The 18487-nt window shown below is 42.7% G+C and overlaps 1 protein-coding gene across 1 annotated transcript; it reads right to left on the reverse strand.

The window, feature by feature from the left end:
• LOC114882485 (collagen alpha-5(IV) chain-like) lies at positions 1–18165 on the reverse strand. Its single transcript, XM_046289291.1, has 10 exons — positions 18038–18165; positions 7076–7196; positions 6645–7001; positions 6474–6569; positions 3181–6387; positions 2866–3084; positions 2470–2781; positions 2164–2385; positions 1606–2079; positions 1–1522 (listed from the first exon to the last, which is right to left on the reverse strand). The coding sequence occupies exons 1-10, from the start codon at positions 18071–18073 to the stop codon at positions 96–98; spliced, it is 6471 nt and encodes a 2156-aa protein (XP_046145247.1). The 5' UTR covers positions 18074–18165; the 3' UTR covers positions 1–95.
• Between the last annotated feature and the right edge of the window lie 322 nt (positions 18166–18487).

Genomic DNA, 18487 nt, shown 5'->3' on the forward strand with positions numbered 1-18487 from the left:
GACGGGCAGTGTCTCATGGTTACGGACCGTTTCCGTTTAAACGAGATGCGTGCCTCGAGTGTCGACTTGAAATCTGCGTATTACAATCGCAATCTTCATTTCGCGTTCCGGCTCTTCGCTCTTCGCCTCTCCTTTCGATCCCGAACTGAAACATTCAAAAAGCCAAGTTTCGCCTGTCGCAAAGCATCCCTTAGATTCTCTATACTGCCAAGCTGATTCACGCTGAGAAGCTTCGTTTCGACTTTTCCGCTCAGCGAGTTGCACGCGTCGCATGCGTATGGAATAGGCGTTGCAGATGGGAACATGTCTTTCATGTTTTCGCTGTCCGTCTGGTCGCTACCCGGACAGTATGGTACGAATACCACGGGAATGAAGCCAAGCTGACCAATGAGAGGAATGGATGTGGTGCTTGTAGTGGTTGCGGTACCGTTCGCCATATCGAGCAGGTAACAGGGACAGGTTTGCGGGTCTGGCCCTACTGATTGCTGATAGGGTTTCGTGTTGGTCGGAGGTTGAACTCCTATAGCGGCGAACCCGGAATTCGGCTCTAACGGGATCTCAGACAATTCGTTTACCTGTTTAATTAGCGCGGCATTGCTTCCGTTTGGAGAGTGAAACTTTACATTGGACTGATCCTCCTTGGTAGACTTGTTCGTCTCTACCTGAACGATAGGAATGTAGGGAATAGGCTGGCTCACTTTGGTAACCTGCTGAGAGTATTTACGATCCTCGCGAGAACTTTCTTGGTATTTCTCTTGACCGAAATACTTTGAGTTGTAAGATACCTGAGGCCTATCTATCTTCTTCGCGCCGCCGTAGTTGCCTCTGTTATCTTGCCCGGAGTACTTCTGGGGCTCCTTTCGTTGCATTTCTAAAAGAGAGTTCACCTCATCCGCATTCTGATTCAATTGACTTGAATGATAACCGAACTTTCCGTATTGATCTTGAAACTGTGTGTCTTTCACACCAAACGGACTGTTTATCTTGGTCGGGTACTCGACAGCTGTGGATTCGACTCTCTTCTCGTAGTTCTCATTCGAAGATTCGTTTTTAGTGTATTCTGATTCTACTTTGGAGTGAGAAGTCAGTCGTTCGACTTGCTTCTGTCCATAGTTACCGTAGAATGGTTGGTCAAAGTGTCGAGTAGTCGGTGTAGTGGATTCATAGTATTTTAGAGGGTATTGCACTTTGATTGGTCCATCATATCTTGGACGTGATGTTGGTTTCGCTCCGGGTACGTAGTCTGGGTCACCAGGCCATGGTCCATCGGGACCAGGAGAGCCTGTTGGCCATGGACCATCTGGACCATCAGGGCCAACTCCTCCTTCGCCACCTACGCCTCCGACTCCTCCAACACCACCGATGGGGCCTCCGGGTCCTTCAGGACCTCCAGGACCTTCAGGTCCACCCGGGCCTTGAGGACCATCAGGACCATTGGGCCATGGGCCGTTGGGGCCATCAGGTCCGACACCGCCTACACCACCATCTGGAGGAGTTGGATATCCAGGATATGGAGGATGACCTGAAATTATTAATAATTATTGGTGACATGATGTTGAATTAAAATGTACCTTAATAATGAAAGCACAGAATGAATTTATGTACCTGGTTGTGAAGTACCCGGAGTGCCAGGAGTACCAGGATATCCAGGTTGAGGTGGTATTGGCGGAGTTCCAGGTATGCCTGGTGTACCGGGTCTACCTGGTGTGCCAGGGGTACCAGGATATCCAGGTTGAGCTGGTATTGGTGGAGTTCCAGGTATGCCTGGTGTACCTGGTCTACCTGGTGTGCCAGGGGTACCAGGATATCCAGGTTGAGGTGGTATTGGTGGAGTTCCAGGTATGCCTGGTGTACCGGGTCTACCTGGTGTGCCAGGGGTACCAGGATATCCAGGTTGAGCTGGTATTGGTGGAGTTCCAGGTATGCCTGGTGTACCTGGTCTACCTGGTGTGCCAGGGGTACCAGGATATCCAGGTTGCGGATGTATTGGTGGAGTTCCAGGTATGCCTGGTGTACCGGGTCTACCCGGTGTGCCAGGGGTACCAGGATATCCGGGTTGAGCAGGTATTGGAGGATGACCTGAAGTTATAAACAATTATTCGTGACATGATGTTGAATTAGAAGTATACCTTAATAATGAAAACACAGAATGAATTTACGTACCCGGTTGAGAAGTACCAGGGTGGCCAGGGTATCCAGGAGTACCGGGGTGTCCGGGTACACCAGGGTGAACGGGCTTACCTGGTTTACCCGGTTTACCCGGTCTACCAGGAGTTCCAGGTTGTGGCGGTGTGGATGGTATTCCGGGTATACCTGGTGTGCCAGGGGTGCCTGGCGTCCCAGGGGTGCCAGGATATCCATGATGAGGTGGGATTGGAGAATGACCTGAAATTGTAAAGAATTATTCGTCACATGATGATGGATTTGAAGTAAACCTTAATAATAAAAACACAGAATGAATTTACGTACCTGGTTGTGAAGTACCCGGAGTGCCAGGAGTACCAGGATATCCAGGTTGAGCTGGTATTGGTGGAGTTCCAGGTATGCCTGGTGTACCGGGACTACCGGGTGTGCCTGGGGTACCAGGATATCCTGGTTGAGCAGGTATTGGAGGAGTTCCAGGTATGCCTGGTGTACCGGGACTACCGGGTGTGCCTGGGGTACCAGGATATCCTGGTTGAGGTGGTATTGGTGGAGTACCAGGTGTGCCTGGTGTTCCGGGACTACCGGGTGTGCCCGGGGTACCAGGATATCCAGGTTGAGCAGGTATTGGTGGATGACCTGAAATTATAAAGAATTATTCGTGACATGATGTTGAATTTGAAGTATGCCTTAATAATGAACACACAGAATAAATTTACGTACCCGGTTGAGAAGTACCAGGGTGGCCAGGGTATCCGGGAGTACTGGGATGTCCGTGAATACCAGGGTGAACAGGCTTACCTGGTTTACCTGGTTTACTTGGTTTACCTGGTCTACCAGGAGTTCCATGTTGTGGGGGTGTGGGTGGTGTTCCGGGTATACCTGGCGTTCCGGGCGTGCCTGGCGTGCCAGGGGTGCCAGGATATCCAGGATGAGTAGGGGCTGGAAGGTGACCAGAAGTTATAAACAATTATTCGTGACATGATGTTGAAGTAGCAGTATCCCTTAATAATGAAAACTCAGAAAGAATTTACGTACCTGGTTGAGAAATACCAGGGTGGCCCGGGTACCCAGGAGTACCGGGGTGTCCGGGTACACCAGGGTGAACGGGCTTACCTGGTTTACCCGGTTTACCCGGTCTACCAGGAGTTCCAGGTTGTGGCGGTGTGGATGGTATTCCGGGTATACCTGGTGTGCCAGGGGTACCAGGATGTCCCGGTTGAGGTGGAATTGGAGGGGTTCCAGGTGTACCCGGAGTGCCAGGGGTATCAGGATATTCAGGTTGAGGATGTATTATTGGTGGTGTTCCAGGTGTGCCTGGTGTACCGGGTCTACCTGGTGTGCCAGGGGTACCAGGATATCCAGGTTGCGGATGTATTGGTGGAGTTCCAGGTATGCCTGGTGTACCGGGTCTACCCGGTGTGCCAGGGGTACCAGGATATCCAGGTTGAGGATGTATTGGTGGAGTTCCAGGTATGCCCGGTGTACCGGGTCTACCCGGTGTGCCAGGGGTACCAGGATGTCCCGGTTGGGGTGGAATTGGAGGGGTTCCAGGTATTCCTGGTGTTCCGGGCGTACCCGGTGTTCCAGGGGTACCAGGATATCCAGGTTGCGGATGTATTGGTGGAGTTCCAGGTATGCCTGGTGTACCGGGTCTACCCGGTATGCCCGGGGTACCAGGATATCCAGGTTGAGGGTGTATTGGTTGAGTTCCAGGTATTCCTGGTGTTCCGGGTCTACCTGGTGTGCCAGGGGTACCAGGATGTCCCGGTTGAGGTGGAATTGGAGGGGTTCCAGGTATTCCTGGTGTTCCGGGCGTACCCGGTGTGCCAGGGGTACCAGGATATCCAGGTTGAGGTGGAATTGGAGGGGTTCCAGGTATTCCTGGTGTTCCGGGCGTACCCGGTGTGCCAGGGGTACCAGGATATCCAGGTTGCGGATGTATTGGTTGAGTTCCAGGTATGCCTGGTGTACCGGGTCTACCCGGTGTGCCAGGGGTACCAGGATATCCAGGTTGCGGATGTATTGGTTGAGTTCCAGGTATGCCTGGTGTTCCGGGCGTACCCGGTGTGCCAGGGGTACCAGGATATCCAGGTTGAGGATGTATTGGTGGAGTTCCAGGTATGCCCGGTGTACCGGGTCTACCCGGTATGCCCGGTGTACCGGGTCTACCCGGTATGCCAGGGGTACCTGGATATCCAGGTTGAGGGTGTATTGGTGGAATTCCAGGTATGCCTGGTGTACCGGGTCTACCTGGTGTGCCAGGGGTACCAGGATGTCCCGGTTGAGGTGGAATTGGAGGGGTACCAGGATGTCCCGGTTGGGGTGGAATTGGAGGGGTTCCAGGTATTCCTGGTGTTCCGGGCGTACCCGGTGTGCCAGGGGTACCAGGATATCCAGGTTGAGGATGTATTGGTGGAGTTCCAGGTATGCCCGGTGTACCGGGTCTACCCGGTGTGCCAGGGGTACCAGGATGTCCCGGTTGTGGTGGAATTGGAGGGGTACCAGGATGTCCCGGTTGGGGTGGAATTGGAGGGGTTCCAGGTATTCCTGGTGTTCCGGGCGTACCCGGTGTGCCAGGGGTACCAGGATATCCAGGTTGCGGATGTATTGGTGGAGTTCCAGGTATGCCTGGTGTACCGGGTCTACCCGGTGTGCCAGGGGTACCAGGATATCCAGGTTGCGGATGTATTGGTGGAGTTCCAGGTATGCCTGGTGTACCGGGTCTACCCGGTGTGCCAGGGGTACCAGGATTTCCCGGTTGTGGTGGAATTGGAGGGGTACCAGGATGTCCCGGTTGGGCTGGAATTGGTGGAGTTCCAGGTATGCCTGGTGTTCCGGGCGTACCCGGTGTGCCAGGGGTACCAGGATATCCAGGTTGCGGATGCATTGGTGGAGTTCCAGGTATGCCTGGTGTTCCAGGGGTACCAGGATGTCCCGGTTGGGGTGGAATTGGAGGGCTTCCAGGTATTCCTGGTGTTCCGGGCGTACCCGGTGTGCCAGGGGTACCAGGATATCCAGGTTGCGGATGTATTGGTGGAGTTCCAGGTATGCCTGGTGTTCCGGGCGTACCCGGGGTGCCAGGGGTACCAGGATATCCAGGTTGCGGATGTATTGGTGGAGTTCCAGGTATGCCTGGTGTACTGGGTCTACCTGGTGTGCCAGGGGTGCCAGGATGTCCCGGTTGTTGTGGAATTGGAGGGGTTCCAGGTATCCCTGGTGTTCCGGGCGTACCTGGGGTGCCAGGGCTACCAGGATATCCAGGTTGCGGATGTATTGGTGGAGTTCCAGGTATGCCCGGTGTTCCAGGGGTACCAGGATATCCAGGTTGAGGATGTATTGGTGGAGTTCCAGGTATGCCTGGTCTATCGGGTCTACCCGGTGTGCCAGGGGTTCCAGGATATCCAGGTTGAGGATGTATTGGTGGAGTTCCAGGTATGCCTGGTGTACCGGGTCTACCTGGTGTGCCGGGTCTACCTGGTGTGCCAGGGGTACCAGGATGTCCCGGTTGGGGTGGAATTGGAGGGGTTCCAGGTATTCCTGGTGTTCCGGGCGTACCCGATGTGCCAGGGGTACCAGGATATCCAGGTTGAGGATGTATTGGTGGAGTTCCAGGTATGCCTGGTGTACCGGGTCTACCTGGTGTGCCAGGGGTACCAGGATGTCCCGGTTGGGGTGGAATTGGAGGGGTTCCAGGTATTCCTGGTGTTCCGGGCGTACCCGGTGTGCCAGGGGTACCAGGATATCCAGGTTGAGGATGTATTATTGGTGGAGTTCCAGGTATGCCTGGTGTACTGGGTCTACCTGGTGTGCCAGGGGTACCAGGGTGTGCCGGTTGGGGTGGAATTGGAGGGGTTCCAGGTATTCCTGGTGTTCCCGGCGTACCCGGAGTTCCAGGAGTCCCAGGATGTCCTTGTTGCGGTGGGATTGGGGGGGTTCCAGGTATTCCTGGTGTTCCTGGCGTACCCGGAGTGCCAGGTGTACCAGGATATCCAGGTTGAGGATGTATTGGTGGAGTTCCAGGTATGCCCGGTGTACCGGGTTTGCCCGGTGTTCCAGGGGTACCAGGATATCCAGGTTGAGGTGGTATTGGTGGAGTTCCAGGAATTCCTGGTGTACCAGGTCTACCCGGCGTGCCAGGTTCGCCAGGATATCCGGGCTGTTGTGGTATAGGTTGCGTTCCTGTGCTTCCTGGAAAGCCAGGGTATCCAGGCTGTCCAGGTGCTCCTCCCGTGCCAGGATATCCTGTGGATGGTCAATGATTTTTCTTTCTCATACGCTGAACCTTCTAATTACTGTTAATTTGATTAATTATGCCATCGTATATCTACCGGGTTGGGCAGGATATTCCGGGGGTCGGGATGGATATTGTGGTTGTCCTGGTCTTACTGGAGTTCCTCCACTGCTTGAACCATCTGTGCTAGGAGCTGTTCACATAATTGAATATACTGGCAAATGTTGTATGTCAATATCAATTATTTTTAAATATTTATATTTCTTACCACCGCCCATCGGAGGTATACCGGTGCCATCGAATTGTCTACAAATTTGCGGGAAATATAGGTCTCTCCATTCCGTAATTACACCATGATGATCGTGATGATCATGGTCATCGTGATCATCGTGATTTTCTTGATTCGATTCATCATGATGATGTTCATGTTCATGAAGGAATAGTTCTACCGCGTTGCCTGGTTGTACGACACGGTATCCCCATCCGTCACTTATGTAGAAAGTTGTTTTTAATTTCCCATATGGATCTATGTATCCGTAGCATCCATAAGTGATGTGATCTGGTCCACGTACTTCATGATGGAATTGTCCACTGGGACTAATTTCGTAACCGTAATTGTATGCATCTGATAAGGAAATTTTCATTAGAATCATATCAGTCCTATGATTTATCACCGCTGTGCGATAAATTAGTACTCACTGGAATAGAAATCTTGATTCAAATATTGACTCTTTTGATCATCACTGATGTTTAACACCACTTCTCTGTTCTGCCTGCTTCCTTGCTGCTGAGTGCATTGCAACAGCGATGTGGCAATCACCTATTACAGATAAACTTGCAATTAATTATTCATAGATAATTGACAGAAACTCTTTGATAAATCGGAAAACTTTCATTTTATCCGTTTAGTTATTATAGTGTTAGTGTCAACTTAGTTGCGCTAATTAGATAGTAAATCATCGATTATGTTGTCCGGTTCACTATCTTTGACCGGATTAATCTTGTTCACCTTTTGAAAGTTTAGCAACAACGTGACACCTGATTTTAAATGTCAATTCAATCTCTTAATCTATGTCCTGCGATATTTATGTAACCAACGTTTTATCCAAAAAGTGCAACATTTGTATTTCTATCAACTTACAATACAAATCATTGTAAATTGAAATAAGTAGATAATCATTTCCGTCTTAGCTTTCTTTGCTTGAAAATCAATTACGTGCCAGTGAAAGTTGAATGCGAATAAAATTTGAAAGTTATCAACAACTGTTATAACATCTGGTATACGTTTCGTCGCAGGTCCATGGAACCACCAAAGTTTGGTCCACATGGTCACAGAAACTTTTACGTTACCTTCCATTCTGAAAGGGTTTCCTAAATTGTCTTTTCCCCAACTTTTTCACACACGTTTTTCACGTTCTCTTTGGAAGTTGTTCGAAGAAGAGAATTTCGTTTGAAATTAGCAGACTTTTGGAATCGGTAAGATTTCTCGGTTTGGTTTTTCATAAAATGTGCCAAGCTTTTAATGCTTTGAAATTGACCATTTAATACACAACCTAATATTACTAAAAAAGGAACGAGAAGCTGAAGTTCGAATAATTCTGACTCATCGCATCCAATCAATTCCATGTTAGTGCATTCCATGTTGTACAGTTTTTTGTTGTACGCCTTGAGGATGGCTTTTAATCTTTCCGTGTCAGGGGACCCATAAAAGTCAGTCTACCACGCTCTTTCTCATATTGAAAAATAGGCCTTCTTCTTTAGCCGTTTAGGATAATTGAAAGTAAAGGTCAAATAAGGGGAACGTTGCAACATTCGACAAATTCGTAATCGAACAATCTCATTCGGGATAGCGTATGGAGAATTTCACGTCCAATCAGTGTCGTGTAAAATATGTCGATCAATGGCTAGGAGAAAAGGGGAAGAAGATTACACAAATTTATTCCTACACGATGAAGTATCGTTATCGTCACCGTGGTAAAACGAACGGACGTCCAAGTGATTAACATGTAAATTTTCAATGAATGATGTCTCGACGAGATGATGACGTATTATAGCTTCATCTTATAGTCGGTAGTACGATGTATGAGGTGTACAAATTAATTCGATGCCTCTAGTGTTACGTCTTCTCCATTGCTATTCTAAATTTAAATATTTGGTAAGAATTCCTTTTAGCACACCCCTCCAATTGACTAAAAAATTACCAGGCAAAATTCTCATGAGTTGTAAGTCAGAAAAACATTAATGTGGAGGTGCGGAAATTTTTTTTTTGAGACAATATTTTTTTTTGATTCTACAAAATGAATTTTATTACAGGAGCAAAAATGAGCAAAAATTTCAAAAAATAACTTAACCTAACACCTAACAGGATTTACTGGATATTTTTGTCATTGATTATGGCACGCGAGATGATATTGGTTCGTAGAGTTGCGATTGAGAAAGCAAATGAGATGGCCGAAAAAATGCACTCCCGAACACCGTAAGTGAACTGATGTGATCGATTAGATGAATTTAAAATCTCGTTGTTGTCTAAAAGAATAAGATGGTGGTGATGAAAATAGCCGCAATTTTTCATGAACCAAGAATTCCCGCGCCACGCGACTTATCCACTTGACTCTATTATGCATGAGAAGTTTGCCTGGGGATTTTAAAGTCAACTGAAAGGGGGTGCTAAAAGAAACTTCACCCGAATATTTTCCTCTCTTTTGTGTATTTGAAAAGTAGTGCGAGATTATTAACCAAGTATGATTCTAGCTTCTCCTTATTTTCTTTCATTCCTTACATTAATCCATAACTTAGGATACCTAACGTGTAATCTTAAATCTATGATTGATAGTCCTGTATCACGCTTTCCACCTACGTGCAAGGTAATTGAAATGTTACTTTACTCAACCCCTGTCAACAATTCTATTGAATGAAATTAATGATGCTCATACATCTTCCGATATTTGATTTCCACCATTGTAGTTCAAGTACAATGGAAACATATACTGGAATTATGATAAAAGGGAATTACATTCTCGTGTTTCGCTTCTACTCTCCTAAAAGTGTACGGGCCATTGTCTTCTGGTACTTTTAACCGATAACGTTTAATAATTCTTATTTATCAGTTTTGAAGGCTATTCGAAGCAATTGCTTTCGAATTTACTTCCCCCGGTTACGTGTTCGTGAAATCAATTGGCGTCTCGTTCGGCGTAGTTTCACCCAATGAATAATGAACGAGGAGGTTCGAAGTCGGAACACTGTATAGGAACATAATTCAGGCTAAAAAATTCAGGCATTGTCAAAAGTGGCACGCTCGCGGATAGGAATGTTCCTGTTGCGATCGATGATCTCACGGTGTTCCACCCACGAAAAGGGAAAGTGAGAATCAGCCCAGGTTCGTCCCGTCTCGTCTCGGACCCGCTTGACGGACCTGACGTTTCACACGGACAGCTTCTTCTCGTCCGTGCGATGGGAAAGGTTAATATATGCTAACGCTCGATCTGCCCTGTGTCATGAATCAAACGTCGTCGGCAATGTTCAATCCCTCTGGTATTCGTGCCATCGGGATATTTTAGTGGACAATGGTAAATCAATGATCGAACTTCTATGCCGCTAACCATTCTCGTCTTCGACCGACGAGATTAATATCGTTGCTTCGACACCGTGGTAGAAATAGGGAGAAGAATTTCGCGGGACTCTCGAACCTTTGTTTAGAAAAGGAGGATTGATAGACAGACATATTTGGTCATCAATCAATGGAAGGCACTTGAATAACCAAGTCTTGATTTAAGTATAAATTCAGAAACACCTTACATTATAAAATTTTAATGAAAATACACAGGTTAATTATCGCTCCGAAATCGTGCTATTTACCAATTAATACTAGTGTTAATGTTAACACGCATTACCGGAAATTATCTAATTAGTGTACACAGCTCATGCACACAGGCTAGACAAATATGATTAACCTGTATCCATTCTGTATCGATTGAAAACCAGTTTAAAGATCGGTAGATTTTTATTTTACAAATAATTTTCTTTCCCATTTACGACTTTACTAATTACTCAGCAGTGTTACATTAATTTTTACACATTTAACAATTTTTTCATAGGATAATCACCACTCCTTGTCTGCCGCATCAAACCTCGTATTAAAGATTATCTATGGGGCAAGCGTGGCAGATTGCAAGTGTCGAATATGGATTATCGAATAGGCCATCTGAAATTACACGTATCGTTCTTGTCTAATCACGAAGAAAGGCGAATCCTCGTGCGGGTCCACGTGAGTTACGGAAAGTCGAGACTCAGGATCACCTCGAACGATGGAATACCTGTCGATCCTTGGAAAAGCAATTTTCTGGTAAGTGCGTGTTAAATAATGCCACCTGGGAAACTGGACGTTACGCGTTTATTGAATCGTATCGGTGAGAAATTTACGAGAGAAAAAGTACCCGATATTGATGCTATTATAGCTAGCACGGGTGTAAACGGGAGAAGCAGTAAAATTGTTGGTAACATCAATTACCAATGATAATTCGTCGTATCATTTTATCACTGCAAGATAATGTCTGGGGTGAAATAGGACTAGATCTAGATTTCAATATTTTTTAACATAACGAATAAAGGCTTAAAAAGAGGCCGTTTATATAATTTAGAAAATTATTATAAAATTTATTTCGTGTTTGTGACATCATTCCCTTAGGAATTATTGAAATCATCGAAAGTTTCATTGGGTTTGTTTTGGCGGCGAGGATTTAGGAACAGTTGCGTCGGACCGACAACAATAACATTGCCCGATCGCGAATTATACGATTTTGCCTCAGTCTGCGTGTGGCTTTCGTTTGTGTTACATGTATTTCCCTAATATACGGTTTTGGAATAGTTAATCTTAGAAAATAGGGATTTTATTATTTGCAACAATTATACTGTTGAATCGAAATGGACTACGAATTGTTATTAACGAATTATTATACTACTTAGAGATTTATTTATTGTAAATCAGAGTCAAAGTTGTTTTTGGTTAACTTCGATATTTGGGGAAACGTATCGATAATTTTAGTACATCCTATTTTTTGGACCCCTCGATTAAGAAATTCGCGATTAAATTTTTTAAAGAAAAATTCTCATATATTAGAAATCTCATTTGAAACTTAGAAAATAAAAGTAAATAAAATCTAACGTACGAGGGTTAATACGTGCCCCTGCCGCCATACAACCAGACGACCGGTGCCGAACTTTACCGACAATTGCCGATCAGTTCCGATCGGAGTTGCCGCGCTGATAGTGCACGTGTTACGCTTGTCATTCGTATTTGACAGTCGTAGTGAAATTAAAGGGCCTAGTCCACCCCAAATAATACTAATACGTTATCTAAGTATTTAATATTCTATAACGACGCGTTCTGACATCGAGTTTATGTATTTCTATGTTAATGAAGTGTTCTTTGAAGATGAAGACGCCACGTGCAACGAGCAGGACTCCCACACCAAAATGGCGACGATGCCGGGTTCAAGGTAGGAACATTTATTATTTCCAAATGCATTGCAAAGATGCTTTTCTCAAGTCTCAAATAGAAAATAATTTTGTAGAGTTACAAAATTTAAGATTTCTTTTGCAATGTATTCGTTAATGGCCAGTGATTTCTATGTTCTTTTAGAAAGGACACATAATAGTGTTCTCAGTGACTTCCCTGAGGAAGGGGTCACAGAAAGTTGCAAAATTAAAGCCTGGCAATCGCGTTAGACAGTTATGAAAAGATTACGAGAGTAATGCAGGATCTTTGAAATTCTTACACCCTGACAGGTATCGTTAATTAAGGCGTGTGAATGCTTACGATTTCTTCTCGCTGAGAAAAAAAAAATATTTGTTCCTTCAAAAGATTGCGACTGACAATTTCGACATTTCCATGTGTCCTGTTACTCTATTCATGTTCTGTTCTCTGTTTTTCATTTACTCTTGTCCATTTACATACAGATTGTTACTTTTTTGCTTAACCGTCGTATGTCGGAGATAAACATAAATCTGAAATTAATCTACCTTGTCAGAGAGATTCAGACTTCCTTGCGTTACTTTTTCTTTTTACGTAATACGTTCATTAGCTAATATTTCGGTTACCTTTCGTCGATTACCTTATCAGTTATATAAATTGTTAATCTTTTTTTTACTTTATTCAATAGTTAGGTTAATTTTAAGATGGCGGACCATGGGGAGAGCCTTCAATATAAATCGAATTCGGAATCATTTTTATTTTTATTTTATGAATCTTGGTCCTAGTGTTTAAAAAAAAGGTTAAGTTAATAATTTTATTTGAAGATTTAAAGAAATACTTTTTACAATCCGTAGGACCAGCAATTATTTAGTTCCATTCTTGGATACTTAATTCGCTTCGTTCACACGGTTGGCTGGAAAATAATTACAGCTTCCCGTAATGACCGGGCACGATGTTTCCCCCGAACGATCGATAATTAACGTTCGCGAAAATCGTTATTCTTTTAAGCCTTCACGCTTCCTTGTCTGATCCGGTCATTTTTACGTAACGTCTTAGACCTGTCCTTTCGGTAACCCATGCTTACACATTCAATGTCTATTAGATATAAATAGATCTTTAATTGTTCGAGGTAAATTGTGCTTCCTGAAACAGGAATCGGCGCATCATCGTCCAGTGAAAGTCAACGACGAATTGTGCAATAGAACACATCGGTATCGTTCGGTCAGGCATCTGGCCCGGTGATCCTTTATCTCACGTTTACCTCGCGATTTAAACAGATACAAGCACTTGATCGAGTTTGGAACGATTCAGATCGGTTTCTATTCGGAGAAAGTTGGTGTCCGTACAAAATTCTTCTGTCGATTCATTTGCCAATTTAGAAGTCTAAAATTGAGCCTCTTTTTTTTCAAAGAGAAAAAAGAAGATAAAAACACGAGACATCAATCTTCCGAACATTGACTTTATAATAGGTGAATCACACGAGTGTTAGTACACACGTTGTGTCATTCACAGAGGAACCATTCTATCCAGTCCTTGAAACAGTGACGCGTAAAACAGCAATGGGGATTGTTTGTTCCAAAAATCAAGATAATTCGTGTTCTCGCAATCGCAATTGAACGCGACACTCTTTCTTTCCTTCATCAACGTAATCGTACTAATTGTTCGTCGAAACAATGGCCGGTTGCGGGATAAAAAGTAATTTAATATCAGAAGGCCAACCGGGGGTATTACTGAGGCCAGACGGAGGCGTTTGCATTATTGGGAGGATTACGAAAAGAAAGTTGGATAGATATCATCTACACGGATTCATTGTCAGGATAGAATCCGAGGTCGTGGTAACAAGTGTGCGAAGATTCAACCGTGTTACAGCATTTTTTTCTTTAAGATTTGGTATAGTTAATTTTAAAGTCTAATTTCTCAAATTTTCCTCCTTTATTATCACTATAATAATAATACTATTTAACCCTTTTTCCTTTAATTTTTTTTTAATTATCTTAATTTTTTAAACGACAATAAAAAGGCTTCTAATTTTCAATTTATCAACAAGAATATAATTTTCCACGTTTGCATTGATTCTGCTTTAAAATAAACACCTGTGTGCATTTTTTTTTCATATCGAAACGACAGCGTAATACGAATAAAAGGTTTCCAATTTCCAAAGCATATATTGATAACAATATCGGCTTTTATAATGTGTAAAATAATTCTCCCTTGAAGCAAACACGCGTTTTTCATTTATCTATATTTAAACAGTTTTATTTGCTCTTTGTACAATTTTCATTATCTTGTTGATAAATTGGTAACATGTCGACAGAAACACGAATCGACAGAAATAACCTATCTTTATAGGATAGGATATTGTATTAAAACCGCAGTGATCAATATGTTTCTCTGATAGGACGCTCTTTGCCGTCTGTTAACCTTTTAACATTGTTGGAGGTACACAGCTGAATTGCACGGAATTGCTTAACGAATCGCGTACCAACGTCGTATACCATTGATTATACTAATCTATAAATTCTTAGTGAGCTTAGGTTTGAAAAAACTTTTGCATCGAATCGAACGAAAAAATCGCGATTTAATGACCGTTGTACTAATGAATCCCGATTATTTACTGTCTTCTATCCAGTTTAAAGACATTTATAGCGAAAAACATTCTAACAAGCATTCGCAGGCCTTTTTTTTGAAATTATAGTAAATTTAATTGCATCGATCTTAAATCATGGAATTTATTTTGATGGATAAAATTTATTAAAAATTCTCATTTTATATCTGCCAATAATTCAATCACATTGAATTTTCAAGTTTGCTGATTAAACGACTCTAACGGTAATAAATTGAACAAAACGGACCTGAAATTAAACGAACTTCGCAGAGTCTAAAACAATCAAGCAGTAGTAATTAATGCTCTTGAGTGCAACAAAGAAATCTGGAACATTAATAAACACGATAGAAAAGTTCATCGTAGTTATTTGATATTTTCCATTAGCAGCGGTTAAAAGGGCAATCGCGACCTCGTCGCGTATCAATCATCGTACACTCTATAAATCATAAAACATAATTATTGCCTCTGATGATTACCTTTTAGAAGGGTGTTTCAACGGTCTCTTGTAATCCGTGTTATTTTCGTCGTATCATGTCATAGCATTAAACGTTTCACGTTCACCGTGACGAATTGGCAATCAGGTGCGTTTGCAAATTGCAAATTACTTTCTACTTAGGTGTCTAAGAGGTAGTTTCTTTGTGCGTTTTAAAGAGATGGAACTGGTTTGAAGATGGGTTTAGGTTATCTTATAATTTATCTGTGATATCTTTTAACACATAAAATCGTTTCATACAATAAACTCGTCGTAAATTGAATTTGTACTAAATGTTCCATTCGATCAATTATCGAGCAAAGTGCTTTTGCAAACTACATATGGTAACTTTCAAGGACGTGCCTTGCGTATACTCAAACATTTTGTAACAAGTTTAATAGGTGATTTCATAGGATTATTCGACAAGTACTTTAACAAAGTACTTATAGTTGTTTCGATGGAATTTGGTTGGACGAAGTTGCACTGTAGAAATGTTTGTCGAGACGAATCGTCGGCGCAGGTGAATTTGCAAATTGCCAGTATCGCAAAAGCGCGGCAAACGAGCAGCTGCGGACCGGAACAAATTAGCTGAGCTTTTGTATTTAACTAGCCGTATCAAAGCGTTAAACGTTGTATCTAGCCGGATTTGTAAACAGTAGAAACGGATTGTATCTAGAGATAATTTCTACTGATTCAAGATAGAGACGGGCCAGCCTATAGTTCAACCGGTAGTCGTCAATCATTGCCAGACTTTCGATAGAAGGGATCTATTCGTAATGGAACTTCTCCAACAGAGATGAGAAGATCTTGTGTTAACCATTGACTGACTATCATTTCACAAGCCCTTTCTTTTTATTCTTTAACCTTCATGTACTGTACCGAGCAATGTAGGCTTACTTCTTCAAAAATTTTCAAATTTCCAAATTTCAAGGTTTCCAAATCTGAATTCCCAAATTTCAAGGTTTTCAAATCAAATTTCTAAATCTAAATTTTCAAATTTCAAGATTGTCAAATCTGAATTTCCAAATTTCAAGGTTTCCAAATCTAAATTTTTTAATTTCAGAATTTTGAAATTAAAATTTTCGAATTCCAAAATTTGCAGTAAAAAATTTCAAATTAATAGCTTAAATATTGGTCTGAGTTTATCAGAATGACCCGATATTGACGAGCGTTCGAAGGAATCGCATCATGCACGAACAGCCGCGTGCCATTGCACCTGAACATAATACCATTACTACGTGGCATTGAGGGTTATGAATGAAATGTAGTGCAACGACATCGCGAACGAGTGCCAAGATCAATGAAACTCTCGCGTGCTCGAGCCCCAACCATTGCGATACCGACTTTTATATTATGTCAGTCTAATCATCATTCGCTTTGGTTCGCGTACGATGTTCGTTACATTACGAATTCCTTTCATCTACCGTGGGTTTAATGACCTTCGAGGATCATGACTTATTCAAAATTTCTATAAAATGATATCAAGTTCTAGGATAGATTTTTAAAAAAATTTTAATTTTTAATTTTGAAATAACCTCGGTTCTTAATGATACTTCTTGCACTCTCTTAAACTGTTAATTGCAAATAATTACTATTTGATCTTCACTTGACAATTCCACATGGATGATGTTTTATTTTCTAAGATGAATGATGACATTACTAGTGTTTCAAAACGATGAATATTTAGTTTTACTAAGTACCCATCTACGAAAAGAAAAAGAATGTTCATTGAAAACATTCCAGAAGAAAGTAAAAATAGAATGATTATTTCTTGAGGTCTCGAGACACGTGTTGCAATGATCAGGATGCACGAGGATCATCGCTAACCCGGTTGCGATTTTCTATTTGCAGTCGAATCGACGTATGCCTTTATTTCGCAATTCGTTGGTATTTCGTCGCGACGTGGCACGAATCTCGCTTTCATCTCAGAAAACGCGCAGGTGTAAACGACTATCATCGCTATATTTACATGCCGGTTACTGTGAACGATCGTCGCACGATCAGGGTCACCTCGATCGCCAAGAAATCAATAAAAAATATTTAATCGGTGCATTGTCTAACGTTTGAACATCGTTGCCTGAAAATTTAAGTTCTAAATTGAGTTGAATCGAGCCACCCCTATTTCAATTTCAGTGAAAATTTTCACTTTTGATTAAAAGCGAAGCGTCATCGTGATTGATCGACACGAACAGATGGTATTTAATATTTGAAATTACATAACATCGTCTGTTGCTTTGATTCTTTATTGAAAACCACGCTCGTTCCGCGAGAAACTTGTTTTAATAATTTTCACTTCGTTGCCGTTGAAAATTCATTAAACTTTCCGTGTTCATTAGATGTAAAACAAAATATGTGCATAACAAGCAGGGTGAAAAAAATGGCTAGGTATTGAAATTATGTTAAATTTATATGAAAACATTTTGGTGGTTCAGTTTTGCAGATTTAATTAAAAGTTTGATTAATGCCTCATTGATAACGTGTGAAATAGGAAAAGATTTAATTAAAAGTTTGATTAATGCTTCATTGGTGTCGTAAATTCTGCATCCAACTAGCAGAGTTTCAATTAATAGTATTCTCATCAATGAAATTCATCAATTATTAAAAGTAGGGATAGAATAAAGTGATGTGAAATTTTGAAAAATTCAATTTCAAATATTGGTCCCAACGACCCAAATCACTACCCTATTCAAATGATAAAAAATGAAAAGCAGTTCATTAGAGTTTCTTCCAAGAACAACCTCGTTCAACCCAACATTATTCAATCTCCATGAATAGCATCAAATCTATTCACAGTATGAAATAAAATTTAAATTATCTGACATCCAAGGGTTAACGCGTCGACTGCCACAGGGGTCACAAATACCCCATTGAAATTTTGTATAATTAAAAAAATAAAATTCTAAATTAAAAATTTTCAAATTAATCAATCGTATCCTAATTGGATTGGACGCGTCTTATCGTGTCTGACTATGTACATATGTTTCCACTGTGGCAGGCAACCTGTTAATACCAATGCCGGTCGGCAAAGATCACACGTGTTAATGATGAAGCTCACTACAATGAAATTGAATAGCACTATGGCGAAGCGTAATCCTGCGTATATGGGGCACGTACCAGGCTGAAGAAAGCGGCCCGCACACGGCCTAGCATCCTGGCGCGTTCGGTTCGTTAACAAGCCATCCTCCGAAACGAATCTCGAGTTTCGAACAGATGATGATCTCTTCAGAATTGTACACGCAGTGTGCCGTTCAAACCGAAAGACTGAAGACGTAGCCGGCAGAAGAAGGCTTATATACAGGGTGGGGGTCAGCAAGAAGACCAACTTGGTGCCCATCCTCCTTCGTGTCTTCTCTTTTCCCCATTCTTCGGCGGTTTCGACTCTTCAGGGATAATTCTTGCCTGTTTCTTCTATCCCCTCTACCAACCGTTCTGTCGCGATCCTTGTTAGTTCATCTTGGCCCACAGGAGGACCTTTGGCGAGTAACGATCCCATTGACCACCATCGCGAGATCTCGCTTCTGGTTCCTTTTACGAGCTTCAATCGCTTAAACGAGACCATTCGAT

The sequence above is a fragment of the Osmia bicornis genome, chromosome 2 (genome assembly GCF_907164935.1).
Source record: "Osmia bicornis bicornis chromosome 2, iOsmBic2.1, whole genome shotgun sequence".
In the NCBI taxonomy this organism is placed as follows: Eukaryota; Metazoa; Arthropoda; class Insecta; order Hymenoptera; family Megachilidae; genus Osmia; species Osmia bicornis.